The sequence below is a fragment of the Juglans microcarpa x Juglans regia genome, chromosome 5D (genome assembly GCF_004785595.1).
Source record: "Juglans microcarpa x Juglans regia isolate MS1-56 chromosome 5D, Jm3101_v1.0, whole genome shotgun sequence".
NCBI lineage: Eukaryota > Viridiplantae > Streptophyta > Magnoliopsida > Fagales > Juglandaceae > Juglans > Juglans microcarpa x Juglans regia.
Window position 1 is genome coordinate 6,832,919 of NC_054602.1, and position 22,757 is coordinate 6,855,675.

The 22,757-nt window shown below is 36.1% G+C and overlaps 2 protein-coding genes and 1 long non-coding RNA gene across 9 annotated transcripts; all 3 read left to right on the top strand.

The window, feature by feature from the left end:
• The first annotated feature begins 244 nt into the window (after positions 1-244).
• Positions 245-5,966, top strand: LOC121264876 (protein transport protein Sec61 subunit alpha-like). Of its 7 annotated transcripts, none has more exons than XM_041168212.1 (8): positions 246-460; positions 1,063-1,220; positions 2,794-3,168; positions 3,612-3,839; positions 3,927-4,281; positions 4,360-4,487; positions 4,773-4,908; positions 5,345-5,966. In XM_041168212.1, the coding sequence occupies exons 3-8, from the start codon at positions 2,825-2,827 to the stop codon at positions 5,582-5,584; spliced, it is 1,431 nt and encodes a 476-aa protein (XP_041024146.1). In that variant the 5' UTR covers positions 246-460; positions 1,063-1,220; positions 2,794-2,824; the 3' UTR covers positions 5,585-5,966. The 7 variants fall into 7 exon arrangements, with proteins under 7 accessions (XP_041024144.1, XP_041024149.1, XP_041024146.1 ...); XM_041168213.1 differs by having other exon boundaries at positions 246-415; positions 1,031-1,220; XM_041168214.1 differs by having other exon boundaries at positions 246-415.
• Positions 5,967-6,990: 1,024 nt separating this feature from the next.
• LOC121264882 lies at positions 6,991-7,619 on the top strand. Its single transcript, XR_005940569.1, has 2 exons — positions 6,991-7,459; positions 7,549-7,619. It is a non-coding gene; the product is annotated as an uncharacterized LOC121264882 (long non-coding RNA).
• Positions 7,620-17,162: 9,543 nt separating this feature from the next.
• LOC121264883 (protein GRAVITROPIC IN THE LIGHT 1-like) lies at positions 17,163-18,891 on the top strand. Its single transcript, XM_041168220.1, has one exon. It carries the CDS (start codon positions 17,448-17,450, stop codon positions 18,840-18,842), a length of 1,395 nt encoding a protein of 464 aa, XP_041024154.1. The 5' UTR covers positions 17,163-17,447; the 3' UTR covers positions 18,843-18,891.
• Positions 18,892-22,757: the final 3,866 nt, after the last annotated feature.

Genomic DNA, 22,757 nt, shown 5'->3' on the forward strand with positions numbered 1-22,757 from the left:
ATTTTTAAATGATAAAAAATATAAATAAAAAAAGTGAAAGAAAATAAAAAAGCTAGCGGTCGAAATGAACGGGCTCCCCTCTTTTTATTATTGGGCCTGCTTAGGAAGTTGATAAAACAACCCTGCAACGGCCACGACCTAACCCAATCCAACGTCACCAAAGTCCAACTCAATCACACGCGTGCACTAACCATTGGCTACACGTAGTAGACAGTGGTATCCTAACCGTGCGCCACGATGCATCAGAAAGCAGCCAAGTGTATGAGGTAACTTCTTTTCTTTTTCCTTTCTCGTCCCTGCGGTGGGTTTCGTAAGCTCCGTTTCCCACGCCAGATTTAAACCGGACATTGCGAGTGGGTGTTTGATTCGGCTTCTGTCTCCCTCTCCCTATATCTGATCTGATTATCTATCTCAGGTCTGTAAAAACTCTCTCATATCTTTGAATCTTTGATTTCTCAGTGTAAGTCTCTCTCTTTTTTTCTTTCAGTATTTTGATGGTTCTCCTCGTTGTCTTCTTTTATACATTGCACGATCCACATTATTGATCTGAGAAAGTTCTCACGGTTTTCTGTGCTCTATTGATTTCAATTCATATTTCTTCCTCGGAAAATATCAAGGTGTCCAGATTATTTATCCGTTGAAAATTCCTGATATTTTAAATCAAATAACGTTTTCTGATCCAATTCCTTAGCTTTATGCATGCTTGGTTTTTTATTCCGTATTTGGGTTGTAGATCTCGTAGCATTATGTTCTTCTGTTAATTTGTTTCTTTTATAGATATTCTAACGCTGCGTTTTACGTGCTCTCTCTATTTCATCGTCCCTGCTTTTGCGACTACTAAAATTAATTTACATTTTCTTTGTTCCTTGGAGCATGAAATTTCAAAACAGTTTGTTGTGGTCCAATTTGTCGCTAACGTGGGATTAGCTAACGAACTTTTTTTCCCATTTTTAAAATGTTAGCAGCATATTCCTTGGTTTCAATGGTTTCAGCTCTCTCTCTCTCTCTCTCTCTCTCTCGTGTTGCATAGTTCATGCTTTGTGAGTGTAATAATGCATTCAGTCAAATAGGGCGACGAATTCCTCCCTGTTAAAATATGAGACCAACTAGTTGGCGAATGGCGATGGACTGGTTCGTGACTATTAGGAGGTATTCGGAAACTACTTATGTCAGTGCCGTTGTACACAGGCACGGTGATATCCAAGTCCGCATCGTAAAATGTGGTATGCCTCACATTGGATCGATAAATTGTTAAGGTGTTTCATGAGTGCCGAGTCTCCCATCGACTGTTTACTGGGTGAAACTGGGTTATATAATTGATTATAGGAGCTTCAGTTGTAGCTTTGATAAGTACAATACAAGTGAACCTAGCCCTTCTTCAGGTTATAACTAGTGTATTATTAATAAATCTGAAAGAATGATAGGTTCTAATGAATGTGAACTAGATGGCACCTAAGTGTATTATGTATGTATGCGAGAATAAATGTATGTATGAAATGCTTCAAGGGAGGCCCAAGTCACATTTGGCTGGGCTTATACTCCAAAAAGACTAACCACTGGTACAACTAGAGCTCTATTGGAACCAATATAAAGAGTAAGAACTTTTCCTTATCAAGCAATGTGGGATCTTATATACCAGCTACCATTATCTTCAGTATGAGGTATCACACTCTCCCCCACTTAAATTCTTAACGTCCTCATCGGGCTAGTCCGTTGTAGGAGACACGGCTCAAGTCCCACATTTCTAGTTGGGATAGACTCTGATACCATTTATAACCCCCAAGGGCCCAAGCCACATCTGGGTTTATACTTTATTGGAACCATTATAAAAAACAAGAATTTCTCATTCCCTAACAATGTTGGATCCCATACACCGCCTACTCTTCTCATTCTTATTAGTATGCGTATCACAATGTATCTCTTTAAGCATTGGACTAAATTTTTTCTGGTTTAAGTTTCTGGAGCAGCTATAGTATTAAGAAAGAAAATATACTTATAAAAAAAAAGTATTAAGAAAGAAAATAGTACAAGAACAATGAGGCTTGAAGACTACAAAAATTCATGCTAGTTGGCTCCTCTTGGTCGAATTGCTGGTGGCATGGGTGATAGTGATATTTGGTTTGTGATCTAGGTCTTCTATTCTGCTTAATCAGCAGCCCCTTTTAAATCCCATGGGATGTATTGTCAAATATTAAATATTTCTGGGAATGTGTTAAAGTCTTTCTGGTTACTGAGGATTATCTGCAAACTGTCTGAGGTTGTGAGTTCCAATTGTTATGCCCATACTCCTATTGTGGTAGCCTATACGACATCATAGTGGCTGACTATGTTTCCTCTTTTGGGTGTGCCAGAGGCTTGTATTTCATTTATCTAATTATTGCCACACTTATTGTTGTGGAAGCAGATACAGTATGCCTCGTTGCAGTCTGAATCATTATTTATTTGTCATGGTTCTAATCTCCTCGTTTTGATGCTTGTGTGATAATTTGGTTTGTATGATGATGAAAACAATTATACCGCAGGGTGGATTATGCTATATTGAACTGAATAGGCTGACATCCAATAAAGATGCTTGTGATCAATAAGCGTTTTGATTAGATGTGCTTGCTTTAGTAAGATTTATGGTTCTTCACCATGTTTAATTTATAACCTTTGCCCTTCAACGATTTCATCTCCTCATAAGCTGAAAATTCGACTAAAGATTCTGATGAACTAGAATCTTATCTTTGAATAAGTAAATTTCCTGGTACATATTTGAATATCTATTATTGGTAAAATGTGTAACTTTGGAAGCAGGTCCTTGGTTTAGTTCTCACTGTTCAAGATGGGAGGAGGATTTAGAGTGCTGCACCTGGTCAGGCCATTTCTCTCATTTCTGCCAGAGGTTCAGAGTGCTGACAGGAAGATTCCCTTCAGAGAGAAAGTCATATACACAGTCATTTCTCTTTTCATCTTTCTAGTTTGCAGTCAGCTTCCTCTGTATGGAATACACTCAACAACGGGTGCCGATCCATTTTATTGGATGCGTGTTATTCTTGCATCAAACCGTGGGACTGTGATGGAGCTTGGAATCACCCCTATTGTGACATCTGGGCTAGTCATTCAACTCTTGGCTGGTTCTAAAATCATTGAAGTGGACAACAGTGTCCGTGAGGATCGTGCCCTCTTGTAAGTATTGAGACAACTACAAGCAGTTGTCAGCATTTAGTTAGAGTTCAGTGCTAAAATTACATGTAAAAGCTTTAAGTTTATATACTTGTCTAAATATTTTTATTTTGGACCTAAGTTTTCTTGTTTTAGAAAAGCATGAATTTTTGCTGTCCTAGAGGATAGTGGAATTTGCTTTCGTATTGAGATGCTGTCTCTGTGAAGAAATTCACATTGTAAATTTTAAAACTAGGTAATTAATTATATACATTTTCAATGTGCATGCATGTACATGCAATTAAAAGTTGCACAGCCTTGCCGTGTTAGCCTCTAAAAATTATCTTTCACTTGTACTTTGGTCTCTAGCTTCTTACCGTTCAACAAAAAAAAAAAAAAAAAAAAAGGTTTGGCTCTGTAGCTTCTATTTTCTTACACCTTGCTCTGTTGGGCATTTATTCTTGCAGAAATGGGGCACAAAAGTTGTTAGGAATCCTGATTGCAGTTGGTGAAGCCGTTGCGTATGTCCTATCTGGGATGTATGGTAGTGTTGGTCAACTCGGTGTTGGGAATGCCATTCTTATCATTATTCAGCTTTGTTTTGCTGGAATTATTGTTATCTGCCTAGATGAACTTCTCCAGAAGGGATATGGTTTGGGCTCTGGGATCTCCCTTTTCATAGCTACCAACATCTGGTAGGCTTCAAATTTGTTTTCCATCATAAGCTTTTAGTGTGTTAAGATCTATGGTTCTTTAATCATTGATTTTTGGTTACTGTGCAGTGAAAACATTATTTGGAAAGCTTTTAGCCCCACAACTATCAACAGTGGCCGGGGAGCTGAATTTGAAGGTGCTGTTATTGCTTTGTTTCATCTACTTATAACTAGGAGCGACAAAGTTCGTGCTCTTCGAGAGGCTTTTTATCGGCAGAACCTTCCCAACGTTACTAATTTGCTTGCTACGGTTTTGATCTTCCTAATTGTCATCTACTTCCAAGGTTTCCGAGTAGTTCTGCCTGTTAGATCAAAGAATGCTCGAGGGCAACAGGGATCATATCCGATTAAACTTTTCTACACCTCCAACATGCCTATAATTCTCCAATCAGCCCTTGTTTCCAATCTTTATTTCATCTCCCAGGTGCTGAAGTTAGCTATGCATTGGTGAATACTATGCATTACGTTGTGATTAACGCAATAGCATTTCTCTTTTTTACAGCTGCTATACAGGAGGTACAGTGGAAATTTCTTTGTAAATCTGTTGGGTAAGTGGAAGGAATCTGAATATTCAGGTGGCCAGTTTATTCCAGTCGGCGGTCTTGCTTACTATGTCACTCCACCAGCAAGGTGATGCAGTATTTTCCTGTGTTATATAATTATTGTATTCTAGTGCAGAATACTGAGAGTAGCTGGTCCTCGAGCCTTTTCTCTACTAGTTTGAGTACTGAAAGTACCTCACTATTATTCATTATTTTATTATTACTTTTCACTACTATTCAATATTCTATCATTAATTTTTCATTACTTTTTCACTACTATTCATAGAATACCCGAGAGTACCTCACTACCCAAATGCAACCTACTCTCCGCCCGGTCTCATACTTTTTTTTTTTCATCGGTATCATTGTACAGCTTGGCAGATATGGCAGCCCATCCATTCCATGCTCTATTCTATCTGGTGTTTATGCTTTCAGCTTGTGCACTCTTCTCTAAAACTTGGATTGAAGTGTCTGGGTCTTCTGCCCGAGATGTTGCTAAGCAGCTTAAGGTATTCCGAGATGAGACTTCATGTAAACTAGACACCCACAGACATATTTATGAGTAATTTTTTTTTCAAGTTGAAGAGCTATCTCTTTTTGTCAATGATGTTTAAATTGTTGTTACTGTTATCGATCAGCAATGACACTTGATTGCAATATTAATTAACTATGTCACTTGCTTCACTAGTTCTATGGTCGTATGAAGGACCCCATGCTCTAATCTATGCAGCAACTTGATACAAATTTTTTGTTAGATTTACAAGAGCATGGTTAAAATTCTCGTGCTGCTTCATGATGTGTATTTAGGTACTATTGCAGATTAATCATCACGAACATTAAATTGTAGATGAGAGATCTGTAGAAATACGTTATGGTGTTCCAAGAATGTAATTAGAAACCATATATTTCTTGATGATATTGAATGCTCGCATGCTGGTTCTGCAGGAACAACAAATGGTGATGCCAGGACATCGTGATTCAAACTTACAGAAGGAATTGAATCGCTACATACCTACTGCAGCCGCATTTGGTGGGATGTGCATTGGTGCACTCACAGTGCTGGCGGATTTCATGGGAGCAATTGGCTCAGGAACTGGGATATTGCTTGCTGTTACAATAATCTATCAGTACTTCGAGACATTTGAGAAGGAAAGAGCGAGTGAGCTGGGGTTCTTTGGCTTTTAAACCGTAGTTGTCTGTTTTAGGGAATGCTAGCTCTTTTAGGTGGTGCTGATGAACTTCCCGTCAGTTTTGATGAACTGAAAGATGAGTAGGCCCTTCCTCGACAAACCGTGGATGGAGGTCAATACGTAGTTTGGTTATGGTTATTGACTTGCTACGCCTCTTAATTTCATGGAGTTACGTAGCAGACCGGGGAAGTTAAGCATAACTGTCTGCAAAAGAGAACTTTTTTTGTTTTTTAGTTATCTCGTTGCATAATCGATGTTGTTTAGTTGCATGCTGCCAGAGAAACTCTGAATCCGGAGGTTCCCCATAATTTGGGTGTTATAAATTAAGACACAGGAGATACCCATTGAAATAAAGTTTCCTTCAATCATTTAATATAGTGCTCTCTTACAATGTGCTCTTCTGTCTTTGGTGTTTCTGTTTTTCTTGTTTCTTGGTCAGTTTCGCATGTTTCCGACTCCACTGAAAAGTTGAAAGCTCGAGTATGCAGCTGCTCCACACACTGGGCTGAATGAGAAGCAAGAGGTTAGCTCTGATTGATGATGTTTATGTGAACTAGATAGCTTTCTCGTAAATTTAAAATAGAAACGCTTTCGTTTCTTTTCTGTTCTCTCTCTCTCTTCCCCATTTATTTAATATTTATTTGTTTATTTTTAAGAGAAAGGGGATCCTTAAATCTAAGAAGTTACAGGTTTGCTAATGACATGGACTTCGATTTGTTTTGTGCATAGAATCATGCATAGCAATGATGGTGCATACATCCATTATTTGAAACTATAGCGACTTTTAGCTTTATTTTGGTGTCCATTAGCTGAAAAGAATGAACTCATGAGTGTTTTTAAGAATGTGACAGGATATGATTGACTCAGCTGGAGTTACTTGTAAGTTAATATGGAAACTACGACCATTACCTTACTTACATAGTAAGATTTGATTTGTAAGATAAATTATTATTTTACAACCTAAATTAGGTCATTAGAGCATGAAAATAAATCCATATATTATATGCATTCTTCCCGCAAGGACAACATACGATCAAAAGTCTTGTTTTTGTTTTTTCTTTCCTTTCACATTTTCTTCGCTCACTGATGAAGAAATCCTTCCCCCAACAAGTAGGGTGATTTTATTCTCTTTTAAAAAGCCAGAAAAGAAGGACGATAATTTGTGGAAAACAGCTTTGAAAAACCAAAAAACATGCCCGTGTCTCCATTATTAAACGTTCAAAAACTATATAGACAAGTAATGTATAACTTATATGGTTTGAAAAAAGAATTACTTTTACATAATTTTTCAATAATATATTTGACTTTGATGATTTGAATTCAAAAAATAACAATATTTTATTAAAAAATTTATTAAATTTATATAAGTATTTTGCAAAACTAAATTTCACAAAATTGAGATATACCCCAATTTTTTTTTCTTGGAGTGATAAAAATCCAGGGCAAGAGAACAGAGGGAGTCTGGTTGGAGTCGCAGGTGGGCTGAGTTGAGTGACTGGTTGGCAGGAGCATGTAGTTTAGAGTGAAGCACAGTAGAAGTAGTACGTAAATTTCAGAGCATTTCGGCCACTAAAGAGACAGTACAGCCGCCCACCGGGTCCTACACTCAGGCAGATAGCAGACCCATCTCCCTCTCCTCTCCACATCTCCATCAGTACCCTTTGGAATCCATTTTCCATCTTTGGAGTTTGGACTACGCCTCTCTGCTTTGCCAAACCAAACCAGCCCAAAAAAAATAAAAAGCTGTCGACACCACCAAAGTACGGCTACTATTTCGTCCTCTTGGGTCTCAATTGCAAAACTGAACGCTTTCTTTAGAGCCAATCGAGTTCTATGTCCTTTGTATATTACTGTTGGATCTTTTGAGAAGGTAACTCATTTCCTCTACAGTAAGTCCCACTTTTAGCCCTAGGATACTGTCCTTTTATTTTCCTTTTTATTTTTTGGGTTATATTTCAGAAGGATATTATCGGATGGACATGCTACAGCTATGCTGTTTGAATTCCACTTGCTCAGAGGAGAAATTTTTTAAAAAGGTGCAGAAATTCCACTGAGAAAAGTTTGGCTGGGCTCAGCCTTATGTCTGTGATTAGACCGTACGCTTCTGTCATGGACTTCAAGTCGTGTAAAACATGGTGAGGGAGGTAGGCAGCTACAGAACTCCTGTTTATCATCTTATTTTATTGATACAAGTTGCAAGGATTTTCAGAATTTCGTCTTGCATCTATCCCATCCCACTCCACTAGTATGGAGGATAATAATTGGTAAAAATTAAATTCCTCTGTAACATCAACACATTATTTATGGCTGTAAGGCATTGGGACTCACTCATCATGGGGTTCCACAGGGAGCTTGCGAAGAATCCGCAAAGTGGGGTCGACACAGAAATCAAAACACCTCCATTAAAATGAACTTAAAATTCATAACATGATCTCAGTCTCATTAAAAACATAATAGTAATAAGTTCGTAGATAGAGATAATGAGCATCGGTTCTATGTCCTCGATATTATTTATATATACGGACGCTCAAACCCATGCATGATGATGAATTCATCACCAAACCATATGGAAATCAATTATCTCTTACCGCTAAACCAACACTTCAGCGTAGGTTTTAATGGTCATGCACAATTTAGTTCTGTGTTCTATCAATGATCAATAGACTGGAACCTGAAAAATATGACCAATAATTTGTTTCTTCGTAATGGTGATGCAAATAAATGTTATTATGATCGCCTGAAGTGTGTGTGTATATATAAATTAAGGCTCTAAGGAAACTATAAACTTTTAAAATTGTAAAATGTTCATCTCTGTTAAAATAATTTGAAGAATAACGTTCATGTATAAAGAAAGGAAGTAATAAAGAAATAGATCATTTGATTAGCAAGTGATTTCTATCAAGCTAGAAAAGAACAAAAAAAAGTTCGGAATTAAGTTAAAATGGTATAATTCGTGACCAATAGGGTTAGTTTCTCATGTTAATATATGTGCGCGCGCGCGCGCACTAAAGAACTAATTCAGAGAGAAATAAACTATAAAACTAGTTAACGGAGGGACTTCTTAGATTGTCTCGTTGAATTGGAATTATAATGCCCCAAAACCAACACAATTAAGTGTCAAGAAGTAGAAGTCACGAACTCGATCGTATTCGATCGGTGATCAAGACATGCAATAATGTTAATTAATAAGAAAGCATCATAATGATAATAATAATTGTGTGGGGGTAAAATACAACTGACCCAAAATGATTTTTAAGATCCAACCTATCAAAGGGCTATCACTAGAAGATAAAGGAAAAGAGGGGAAAAGATGACATAGAAGGGACAAGGGAAGGCAAGAGGTAATGTATAGGAGAGAAAATGAGTGATTTGATATAAAGTAAAGGGAATTGACATAAAGCAAATGGGGTATGAGATAAAAGGAACTGGTGCTTATGGATTCAGGGACTTTCTCTTGAACGGTTGAAGGGAATTTTGGCCAGGCTTCTTGGGGGAACTTCATCTTCTTCAACCTCGCGACAGAAATTCGCCCCTTCCGGACTGCGCCATTTTAAGGTGTTGACAGTGGCTCTATTTGTGGGATCAAGATTATTTTTACACCGAAAGCGGAAGAATGACGATTTTTCGGTGCGCCAAATAATCTCTGAATGAGCAGATAAAACTCATCCATATAAGTATCTTCAGCCTTTCCATTTTTATTTTTATGAAAATCACTACTGTAGAAAAGGGGCGAGTGAACCTTTCCTCGCCCAAGCGATTAAAAGTGTACTACACTTAAATACTTTTTATACATCCAATGTGTAGGGTTGGGTCCCAAACTCCTCGGTCACTTGAGCTTAAATAACGCCCACTACTCCCTGTGCTTTTAAGTACATAGTATATTTAAGTGAGCAGTATAAATACTGTTAAAAAATATACACTAGGCTCATACAAGTGCACAGCGGGCAAATATTGTGCACTTAAAGTGCACAGTGGCTGCATGGGCATCATGTCCCTACCATGCACAGTACGGGTGCGCCTGGCAGCACGATGGGAAGCTCGTTGTAGGCAGCCACTATTAGGTCTATCATCGCCCTCTGACCTCGCTGATGGGGCACCTTACACCTGCAACTGGCATACGGTGGCAAACGACCACGCACCTGGCACCTGACTAGTTCACTGCGCTGTTGTAAGCCCCTCATCCTCACTATGGATTGGCAGACAGCACAGCTGCTGCCATCGTGACCCTTAACGATCTCTATTGCCGGTAGTTTACTCCTTGACCGCAGAAGATCCTGGTGAGGAGCCTTCCCACCAGCCACACCTATACGGCCAAACTAATAGCCCTTGAACTCCTTGGTGGGGAGTCCTCGAGGTCATGGGCTCCTTGCCCGTTAGCCTCTCGGACTGACTGGTTGGACGAACTCCTCGCCTATGGTATCTCCTCCTCGCCCAAGCTGTCTATGTACTCGTCAGACAGCACATGCACCCCTCGGCCATTAGCTCGTTGTCCACCACACTCGTTTGCCAGCCACTCCATGGCCATGTGCCCGTCGGCCACTGGTGAGCACCCTAGGCCATCATGCTCGTTGACCGGCAAACAAGCTTCTTAGTCGTTGGCAAGCAACCAACTCCTCTGTAGTCTGCTCCTCAACCACATACTCCTCGGACAGAGACTCTCCCCAGCCATGCATGCTCCTCGGTCAAGATGTTCATCAACCGCTTGACCTCCCAAGTACTCGAACAAACGGGAAAGGTCAGGGCTGCCCGACCTCCGAGGTGCCCGATCAGGCAAGAAAGGTTAGGGACCGCCCGACCTCCCAGGAATCCAAATAGGCTGGAATGGTCAGGGACTGCCCAACCTCCTAGGTACCCGAACAGGCTGGAAATGCCAAGGACTTTCCGACCTCCCAGGTGCTAGAATAGGCGGGAAATGTCAGGGATTGCCTAACCACCCAGGTGCTAGAATATGCAAGAAAGGTTAGGGACAGTCCAACCTCCCAAATGCCCGAACAGGTGGGAAAGTTCAAGGATCGCCCGACCTCCCAAATGCTCGAAGAAGCGGGAAAGTTCAGGAATCGCCCGACCACCCAGGTGTTTGAATAGGCGGGCAAGTCACTTGACTGTCTAACCAACTTTTGTACCCACTCTACGCGGTCGAATACATCTCCTAACATAGCTAAGCTACATGCTTGCATCCTACGCAGTCGAGTACATCTCTCGCTATAGCCGAGCTACACGTTCGCATCCTACGCGGTTGAGTACATCTCTCGCCATAGCCGAGCTACATGCTCGCATCCTACGCGATTGAATACATCTCCCGCCATAGTCGAGCTACGTGCTCGCGCCTTATGCATCTTACACAGTCGAGCCCATCTCGTGCTATAGCCGAGCTACACACTCGCATCCTACGTGGTTGAGTACATCTCCCACCATAGCAATCTACGTGCTCACACCCTACACATCTTACGCGATCGAGCCCCTCTCCCACCATAGCTGAGCTACACGCTGACACTCCATGTGGTCGAGCTTACTTCCTGCTTATCTCACCAAGAAGGGTTTTGCACTTGCACTTTATGCAGTGGAGCCCATCTCCCGCCTAATCCCACGCTCAGAAATCTTTACTGCTTAAAAAGAAAGTAATAGATGACCAGGGTCCACTCCCGGCCCAGCCCATTAAGGGGTCATCACTAGAAGACAATGGAAGAGAGAGGGAAAGGGGACAGAGAATGGACAAGAGAAGGCAATGAGTAATGTGTTAGGAGAGAAAATGGGTGATTTGACATAAAATAAAAAGAAATTGATATAAAGCAAAGGGGGAATGAGATAAAAGGGACAGGTGCCTACGGTTTCAGGGACTTTCTTTTGGACGGTTTGAGTATTTTTGGTTAGGCTTCTTGGGAGGACTTCATCTTCTTCAACCTCACGACAAATAGACTCCAAATGAGGAGTGAAGTCAGATCTCTATTGTACAATAAGGATGAGAGACTATGAGAGATTGTAAACAAGCATATTATAGTGGAATCTTCCCTCTCCAAACCCCCATGGACATAGGCCTAGTGCTGAACCACGTAAATCTGTGTATTCATCTCTTCTTATTTTTTCCTCTTTTAAATATTGTTCACAGCTATAAATGTATGCACGGACACCGTACAGCCGCACTGGATCACTGTAGGGAGCTCCACACCTCACCAATCGAGGCATAGCCCACCTCAGCGTGTCTGAGAATGGATCTTTCTTACCTTCTAGGCTGCACCATTTTTTAGCATTAACAATAATAATGATAATAATGATGATGATGATAGGAGTCATGATATATTCTAATATGCTACCATTACCAAAATTAGTCTTCGTTAGATTTAAGATATATATATATATATATATATATATATATATATCTACCATGGTAATTAGTTAAAACCACTGGCTTCATTTTCCTTCGGGTGGACGCTTGTTACTGTAATTCTTCATGACACTGTAATCCAAGTGTCTCCATTTTCACTCACTACATGGAAGCTTGTCGGATGCTCTTCTTGGATAGATGACAGTGGCATCTAATTCTTCATGGCTCATGCCACTGTAATCTTAGTTCATACATTTCTCCTCCTTGATGAATGACCTCATACTACAATATGATGTATATCTAAACACCAAGCAACACTGTCGCGTCCCCTGTTTGGACTTGAGTAATTAATATTGTATACTATACTACTATATACAACAAATATATTCTCATTATATTCTCATCATTTCATGATGTGACTTCAGATGATTGATTTACAAGTGAAAGATAATAAATAGTTATCAATCATCTAATGTCACATCATAAAATAATGAAAATATGATGATAATTGAAATGATGAATAGTATCACTCTTTCTGCTATCCAGGCCAATGGAAACTTGAAGTAGACATGGTTGTGTCCCAAATGATAGGAAAAAAAAAAAAAAGTAGTGGCGAAGCCACTTAACGAAGGCTTTACTCAAACACTCATTTAAATACATTTCCTCCATCCTAATTAATACAATTGTCATAATTTTGTATGTCGGACGTGATCAAAGAGTACCTTATCCACGAACAATTATTAATTAAATCTGTAACAAATGGGTATATTGAAAAAATAAGAGCACCATAAATAATCATTATAAGGCCATACCAATATATCCCTTGTTGGTGATCCCTAGGAGCATATATAAAGATAAAGAGATCGCCTATAAATATTTGACATAAATTGTTGTAGCAAAACCTTTCTATTCAATTCAAACATCCCAACGATTCTATATATTATATATAATAATTAAAAAAAAAAAATCCAATTGACGGCATACCTATGCCATGAATGCAATTTAATGCATTTGGGGGATTGTTGGCAGAAGTTGAAGTTAATTAATTCATTTTCAGTACGGTAAGGCATGTGAAGTTGTGAACATGAAAATGATCATTTAGATCTTACATTTTTTTTAAAAAACAATTAGAATTTAATGTAAGATAGAAATAGATACAAATTAGAATTTATCCATTTTGTGCCATACTTTGCCCTTTATGCTCACAGCATGAGTACCATCACTTTCAAAATAATTCCATCCTTGAATGAATGCCTTGATTTTGATAGAGGTCACGTCTTCTGATTTCAATAATTAAACTGCTTTCATGTGTAATTGGCTATGTCCCTGGTTTTAAACTAACCTTAATTGTAAACTTGTGATGGTGTTTTAATTTATAGTCTGAGCTAATGATTGCCATGACCACTAACATTTTCTTTTTCCCAACCTACCATGACCAGTAATTGATAACAAATAAACATACATATATATATATATATATATCTATTCAGGTCCATAAATTGAATAAAATAACATCACATTTTGTGGGGCATGAACAATTTTACCTCCAACTAAATTGGACTCCATATTTAAAGTGGTTATTTGTTTCTAGTCCATAGGATTTCAATTCATTTGAACAAGCAAATATAAAAGATTTAAATTAACTAATAAGTTCAAACATTGAATTATATTAATAAAAAAAATATATTTTAATTTCATCCTTTAACTAATACGAATTTCACTTACTTTTTCTTCCTAAACTATCATGATCTACTTAATTATATTGACAGTACGTTAGATCTTGAAGGAATATATGTACATTAAAATCTTTCTTAATAATAAAACATTTAAGGTATGTTTAGATAGTGAGATGAGATAAAATAAGTTAAAAATATAGTTTATGAATAGTAATAAAATTATTAGTTAAAATTAGATGAGATGAGATGAGATGAGATCATATGAGATGAAGTGATCTCACATCTATATCCAAACGGACCCTAACTAATCTAGTATCTTTTTCTTCCTCAAAATTAAAAATTAATATCCCTTGATCTCTAGTTTATTAATATATTAAAAATTTTATGTGTAATCACTTTTATATATTTATTGTGCACTTTAGTAATGTGAGTGGATGCATGACTATATTTTAATATAAAATAACTGTTTTGATTAATTATATTAATAAAATGTATAAAAAACACATAAAAATGATTGTATATAATAAAACTGTATTTTCGGGATCAAGAAGTAAAATAATGTGTTTCCGTCACCATCTTCTTTCGGCTGTCTTCTTTGTTTTTATTTTTTTATTTTTCTAATGCTTTATACGAGGTTCCAGCTTTTTGCAAACCATAGTAGATAAAGCATAAGATTTGTACAATTTTAATGTATTTTTTTTAAAAATGTGTGAATAATATTCATTATCTACGTGAAAATACCTATTTCTAAAGGTGGGCGGCCTCTTTATCAAAACTTGTAAAAGATGAGAGCTAGACCACTCTTTAATAAATAAATGAATGAATCCAACTTATAAAATATTTAAAATAAGTGAGTGGTAGAGTTTAATATCATATTTAAAATAATTGAGTACGAGATGAGATATGATGAGATGAAATTATTATAAGATAAATTGATTAAAATATTATTAAAATATTATTTTTTAATATTATTATTATTTTGAGATTTAAAAAAATTTAATTATTTATTATATTTTATATAAAATTTTTAAAAAAATATAATAATAAGATGAGATGAGTTCTCAAACTAAAGGAAGCCTTAAATCGGTAGCAAGGGTTGATCTAAGAAAAGGATGGTCGACATACCTTGGCGTTGAAGAAGTTTGCATCCTTTTAGAAAAGGAGAGCAACAATTACACGACTTGATCTTCAATGAATACTCGCCAAGTCGCAAAAATTTCTTTGGGAAGCTTCGACTTTTCTTTCTTGCTACTCCATGCATGCATCTTCCGTATCTATTAATTAGTACGGGACGTTTTTTCTTTTCTTTTTTTCCAGGTAATCATTGCCTTCAGAAACATTTATGTGTTTGATATATTTTCAGATTTAGGATTAAGTTTTTATATTTTGATGTTATTTTATTTTGAATATATTTTTTAAATTTTTTTAATAAATATACCACATAGTATTACAACTTTAATGACATAAAATAAACGATATAATTAAGATGAAATAATCAATAATACTCTCATATATATATATAGAGAGAGAGAGAGAGTATTGATCCAAGGATATTGATAATTAAAAGGCTTGTAAATGTTATTATAAATTCTATACACTATACTACTATTTTATTTTCATTCTATTAAGTATGATATGGTACATTTATTACTATTAAATGATTATTTATTGTATACTTTTTTATCATCTAATGATGATGAATGTACCACATACTACTTAGTATGATCAAAATAGAATGATAGTGTGATGTATAATATTCTCTTATTAAAAATATATTATCTGTAAGGAAAATTCTATATACTATACTACTATTATATTTTCATTTCACTAAGTATGACGTGACATATTTATTACTATTAAATGATTATTTATTACATAATTTTTTATCATCTAACGATAATAAATATATCAAATGTTACTTAATAAAATAAAAATAAGATGATAATATAATATATAATATTACTCTAACTGTAAAGCAATAATAAGGGAAGAGATAAGTTGGGAAATGAATGTGCATGGTATCTATATATGTGAAGCCCAAGAGTCACGGGAGGCTATTTTATTAATAATTATTAGTTGGAGTCACAGCCAGAATTCTCGCAGTAGAAGAACTTGGGAGGGAGTACGGTCTTATCTTTGGCCCACCGCCGATGAACTTCACCGACCATTGCTCTATCCATATCAAGGAGTATCAGCCTTCGGAACCACCAAGGATCGCCACGTTCAGCTGCCAGGCCCCAGCATCATTTCGTTGTTTCCTAAAATTATATTCATATATTTTAATTCTATTTCGTTAAAGAAAAATTACGTTTAAAAGTTATTAGATCGCTAGTAAATAAAATAAGCGTGTTTTATTTTTTATTTTTTTTTATAGCTTTATAATATAATAGCGATGAATTATGGTAGTCAAATTACAGGAAACATAAAGATTTATGTAAAGAAATAAGGACGATGGATCGAGTTTCCTGCAATTAGTTGCACAATTTACATGAAAAATTCCAAGAACAGATACGTGGGGCCGTACTGAATTTCCGAACATGGACTGCACATCTCTCTCGGATTTTCTCAGCAATTCAGATCTCGTTTATTTTCAAAATGAAATTATAGATAAAATAAAATGAATTGAAATTAAAATTAAAAATAAAAAATAAATAAAAATTATTAAAATAAAATATTTTTAATATTATTTTTATTTTAAAATTAAAAAAAAATTATTTTATTTTAAAAAAATTATAACGATTAAGTAATAGTTTATTTTTTAAAAATTTTTTAATTCATTTTATCTCATTTCATCTAATTATTATAATTTTTTTAAGTTTTATATAAAATAAAATAAATAATTTAATTTTTTTAAATTTTAAAATAAAAATAATATTTAAAAAATATATTTTAATAATATTTTAATAATATTTTTAATTTTTATCTCATTTGATCTTAATCATAAAAATAAATAAAATTTAAATGGGAGGAGTGGAGAGAAGATAGTCCTGAACTGCGGGGACGTTAATCATGCAGTCTTAACAACAGTAAAAAGTAAATGAGAGAGAGAGCTCGCTCTTGTTCTTGGCATTCCAAACGACTGTAGAAGGAAGGGTCCACTAGTGGATAGTGAGCTATCAATGACCTTACAGACTAGCAGGACCCACAATCATTATCCCTCTGCATACCAATAGCTTCACCCACTCCAAATTAATTCTACAACCAAACATCATTTTTTTATTTTTTTTATTGCACAATTTAAATATCTTCTTAAAAAATTGTTTCTTTAATTAATTAATAGCTAATATGAGGTGATATAAAATAGATAATTATCTAAATTAAATCATAATTTCTATAAATAATAAAATTTTAGATGAAAAAATGTGCTGTAAGAACACTAAATTGTGCAACTTTTGGTTACTGGATTATTCTAAATTTATCGTTACAATTTTTTTAAATTTTAATATAAAATATAATAAATAATTTAATTTTTTTTTAAATTTAAAATAATAATAATATTAAAAAATAATATTTTAATAATATTTCATCATCTCAACTCAACTCATCTAAATTTAACATCCAAGGGCATACTAATACTTATCTGCAGTAACGTAAAAGCCTTCCCGCGCTTTAAATCCTACTTTTCTTCATCTCCATCTCCATCTCCATCTCCGGCTGCACTCTGATATAGTCAAAATTTTGTGCCTACTTTTCAACGTAGAAATCACTCCATAAGCTATCTTCCAAAAACTTTTCCCCTCGATCGAACCCCTTGTTTTTGAATTTCCTTTGTTAATCGAAAGTTCCGTCCTCTTTTTCGACTTACTACTTCCTCACAATTTCATGCCCAAAAACACGACTCTGTTCTACTTTCTTCTAAGATGGATACACTGACACCCAAATCAGCCTTGAACAGCAAGAACAAGTTAGCGCGCACTTTCCAAAAAGTTATCAACCTCCGGACTTCAAACAATGGGATTTGCATGCTCACATCGCAATCCAACGTCAAGGAGGATTCTTTCCCCGATAGAAACTCCCAGCAGTTCGACAAGAATGATATTGATGCGAGAGGCCGGCAGCAGAGAGCTGTGCTGGAAGCTTTGGTGGCGAAGCTTTTCGCGGGCATTACTTCGATCAAAGCTGCTTATGCTGAGCTCCAAATGGCACAGAACCCTTACAACTGCGAAGCTATTCAGGTCGCGGACCAGACCGTGGTGGACGAGCTCAAAGCAATTTCCGAGCTGAAGCGCAGCTTCTTAAGAAAAGAACTCGATCTTTCACCACAAGTCACGCTCATGCTCGCGGAGGTTCAGGAGCAGCAGGGGTTGATGAAGACCTACGAGATCACCATCAAGAAGCTCAAGACTGAGGCTGACCTCAAAGACTCCAACATCACTTCGCTTCAGAACCAACTCGACAACTCCAATTCACTAAACAAGCGCTTATATAAGAGGTTAAATTCAAGTGGGTCTCTGTCCATGTTCGATAATCTTCGACTTACGGTGCTCAATGTGACCCATTTTGTCCAATTTCTTCACTACACCCTACGATCCATTCGTAGTTTCGTGAAATTAATGATACGTAAAATGGATTCGGCGCACTGGGATCTTGACGCGGCCGTTAAGTTCATCGAACCTGACGCGGTTTTTACAAACCCAAGCCACCGGTTCTTCGCTTTCGAATCCTTCGTAAACATAAGCATGTTTCAGGGCTTCAATTGCCCTCAGTTCCAACCAAGTGATCACTCCCAACAACAACCTCCTCTTGAAACACACCGCAATCGCCTCTTCTTCGACAAGTTCAAGAAGCTCACAAACGTGAATCCAAGACATTTTCTTTCCCATAATCCGAACTCGTCGTTTGCAAAGTTCACAAGGGCCAAGTACCTTCACCTCGTACATGCGAAAATGGAGTGCTCTCTCTTCGGTAACTTGAATCAGCGAAAGCTCGTGAACTCCGGGGGCGTCCCTGACTCCTCTTTCTTCGTAGCGTTTGCTGAGATGGCGAAGCGCGTGTGGCTTTTACATTGCTTGGCATTCTCGTTCGATGAAGAGGTAAGCATTTTTCAGGTAAGGAAGAACTGTAGGTATTCTGAGGTGTACATGGAATGCGTGGCAGAGGAAGGGTCGTTCTACTCCGGTGAAATCGCCGGTGGAAATGGCGGTGGCGAGCCCAGCGTGGGTTTCACAGTCGTACCGGGTTTCAAGATTGGAAAAACCGTAATACAAAGTCAGGTTTATTTGTCTCCGGCTACTACTACACCGGCGAGTCGCTAAAGTTCTGTATATTGCATGTGACAAAGTACAATACCAACGCTCTTTTTTTTCACACGCTCCGGTATCATATTTGGGAAAGTTAGTCTGCTACTTCTATGTAACGGGAATTTTAAATCCATACCATATTTTGTATATTATTGCTATGAGTAATATTTTAATGATCAGTACAAATTTTAAGTAGATAAATTTTATCTAAATTTTTGTAGAAAAGTGGATTTTATTTTGAAAAAATGTTAAAAAAAAAAAAAAAATCTATTTTTTAACGAATGGTCTATGCAGGATTTGTTTATTTATAATTTGTAGCTAAGTTTACTCTTTTAACAAATAATTAAAATTAAATTTATAAATTGATGTAATTTAATGTGATACGTTAAATTGTAAAATTATTTTTTTAATAAAATAAATTTAACAGATTAAGTGAATTTATCTCAATTTGTGAATATACTTGTCTATAATCTCTTTATGGATGAAATGGAGATTTCATATAAATTTATTACTCAAATATATATTATAATTTAGAAAGATGGATCTAGTATTTAATACTGAAATCAACGTACAGCAATTAATATAGTAAAATTCATGGGGTGTCTATCTCCCTTTAAATTATAAAAACTTTATAATTAGAAAAATATTTTAATCCATATAGGGGTGCTTATATTCCACATATTTGAGAGAATGGGATATTAAATGGATTGCTGATGGTATTGTATATATACCCAGTTTCCAAGTATTAATCTGTTGGAAGAAGTATAAATCTGAAAATGCAGAGTTATATAGGCAACAATTTATACGGGCATATATATATATATATATATGTGATTATAATAGCATATTGTTAAAATTAATTTTTTTTAATAATATTGAATATATAAGGAAATGTTTTAACATCAGTTTTATGTAGGTCTCGAAGGCTTCGTTTAGATACGAAAATTGGCTTAGTAATATTAATAGAGATTGTAGATGACTGGGTCGAATAACAACTGGACCTAAGTCCTGAGTTTTTTAAAAAAACTGGGTCAAAAGAAAGGCCAACCAAGTCATAAGGCGTGGAAGAGGGACGCAATCCGACGATTCCGACCCGATCAAGGTCAAGAGATGTCTGATAAAATGGGAGGTTGGGCTAATTGGAAGTTGGATTATGCCAAAAACTGTATATCAATATAAATAAAATAAATCTTGTCAATAAAAGGTTAAAAAAAGAAGAGCTAGTAAAAATGGAGGTAGCTTACTAGTTTTTTAGGTGTGGTTTGGATAGTTAGATGAGATGAGATGGTTTTATATAAAAGTTGAATAAAATATTATTAGAATATTATTTTTTAGTATTATTATTGTTTTTGTATTTAAAAAAATTGAATTGTTTATTATATTTTGTGTGAGAATTTTAAAAAGTTGTAATGATGAAGTGAAATGAGATGAAGTGATTCTTGAATCCAAACTAGGGTGTTTGTAGGTGTGCGGTAATAGTATGTGGTCAATTATGTGTAGTTTAGATAGTGAGTTGAAATAAAATGAGATGAGTTAATATGAAAGTTGAAAATTGAATAAAATATTGTTAAAATATTATTTTTTAATATTATTATTATTTTGAAATTTAAAAAAATTGATTTGTTTATTATATTTCATGTGAAAATTTAAAAAAATTATAATAATGAGATGAGATAAAACACTTCTTATAATCAATCTCTATCCGATAAAGCTATGCAAAACTCATTAGTCCATCCTTCACAAAACCCCCTCCCAAAAATATGCCCATAAGCCTTCCTTCTCCTCTCAAAATTCCAACCTTCCTCCACTAGTTTCTCCCTTTCTCTATTTTCTTTTATTTCTCTATTTTCTTAGATCTTTTTTTTATTATTCTCATATTAAATGCCTCGAGTTTTAACCCTTTTTTTTAGCCAACTGCTTGGCTGTCTTACATGTCCTATTTTGTATTTTTAATTTTTTTGCATCTTTTCATTGACATTAACTTCCAAATCTGCGCCAAATCGCTATTCATTTCATGCACCTCAATGAGAGTCTCTTGGTGTCTGACTCCACCGCCTCCTTTTCACCGGCATGTGTGGCTCCCACAAACAATGCTGTCCTTCTTACAAGCTCTTCTCCACCACTTCTTTTACAAGGGAGATAACTTTCGTATGCTCCCTATTCAAAAGGATGTCGGAGGGGAAACCCTCTCAATGTAAACCATTCATCAACTTTTACATCCTAGTTCTAATGGGTTCTCCTTCAAGCAAAGAAATTGTATTCAAGGCGGCATTCTCCTCGACCACACGCGGAGTAATTATGGGACCAAAACAGTTTAGTTCCATTTCCTGACTAGTTTTTCTTTATCACTCTGTATGGTAGTTTTGACTTTTTTTTTTTGGTCTGTCATCCCTCCCTCCTATTAGGCTATTATCTTTTATCTTAGTTAATTATATTTCACTCACTAAAAGAAAACAATCTCTATACTGCCAGATAATGCCATATTTCGTTCAGCGAAATGACAGCAGGACTGGAAACCTGAGCCTGAGCCTGGTTCACGGGCTAGCTCTATCTTGTGTCACAGACTCGCATGCCCGAAGCAGTTTAGCCTTTTATCTAATCTCCGAGCGAGTGCCCACCACCCCAGGCTCCCAGCAGTACATGTCAAAAAAGGGATACTAAAACCGAGAAAAAAGGTGTCATTTTGCTGCTTTTGGCGGCTTTCATTTTCTTAGAGGATTCAGTGGTGACACCCTTTAGTTAAGCAAACCAAAACGGGTGTCATTGATAGCATATATAGCATCTAAACATTTTATAGCAGCATGCAGGCATGCAGTAAGTATTGCCCAAACAGCATCTGCAAACTATAGTCTATTAGTCAGAAGTGCACATGCGGATAATAAGGAAGTTTTGAACTTTAAATGAGACAAGTTTGACATCCTCGTGCACCTTGGTACACCCAAGATCGAACAAACAATCATTCGAGTTTGTAATCGGGAGACACCTTGTCGGGCGTAGACAAGGACAATGAGATTGAGAAATAAATGCTGCACCCCTTAAGCTCTGTCAAAGTTCTCTCAATAAAGATTGAGAAATAAAGGCGCTTCCAATGTTGCGGTTTTCAACTGTGTGCCAGCCAAGCCCCATGTTTATTTATAGGTAGGGCCAGTTTTCGATCCTCACTGTCTGCCCTTTTCAGTCTTCAGTGAAAATGAGAAGTCGTTCGAATACAAACGATACAAGCACGGTTTAGTTTAGAATATGGTATCGCCAACTCTCTGTGAAAAAATATTTCTAACTACCATTCATATCTAACTTACATAGTTAAATAAAATATTTCCCAATGATTTAATTCACCTAATAATGTCCTCAACCATAATATAGTTCCTTTGATCAAAATCCCTTTTTGACTAAAATATATGAAAATTTATATTCTCAAGACAATTTGCTCCGAAGTGTGTGTATCACATATAATAAAGTGTTTGTATGACATAATTTAATTTAGTAGATAAATTATAAAATTTGAATAGTACAAATCAAATCTCACCATTTTCATTATGTGAATAGTGCGTAGAATTCGAGAGTAGAATATCTTTATATATATATATATATTCTTATATGTTTTCTAAGTCATGTTGAACGTTATATACCAAAATAAATCAACGAATCAAGACAGATTGACACGATTTTCTCCTTGGAAAATTGAAAGTAAAAAGACCTCGAAATCCAATCTAGTGCAAGTAAATCTGTTAAGCTTCTGCTGCAAAGTTTCCATGCCGAGAAAGCATTCGAAAGATGAAACTAATACACAGTACTTCTATATGGATGCAAGGAGTTCCTCTCTTTTGCATTATCTTATTGCTCCACTGCACCCAGCACAGAGAGAGACCGTTAAAACCTCGGTTTTTTACGAGGTCCTGGTAAAAAATACGACATTGGAAATAGAGGATA

What these genes read in the sequence shown, in the direction of transcription:
- LOC121264876 (XM_041168210.1), top strand. Translation starts at nt 2,825, where the DNA reads ATGGGAGGAGGATTTAGAGTGCTGCACCTGGTCAGGCCATTTCTCTCA. An exon ending in CGTGAGGATCGTGCCCTCTT is followed by an intron (nt 3,169 to 3,611) that starts GTAAGTATTGAG and finishes TTATTCTTGCAG; the next exon opens with AAATGGGGCACAAAAGTTGT. An exon ending in TTCATAGCTACCAACATCTG is followed by an intron (nt 3,840 to 3,926) that starts GTAGGCTTCAAA and finishes GTTACTGTGCAG; the next exon opens with TGAAAACATTATTTGGAAAG.
- LOC121264883 (XM_041168220.1), top strand. Translation starts at nt 17,448, where the DNA reads ATGGATACACTGACACCCAAATCAGCCTTGAACAGCAAGAACAAGTTA.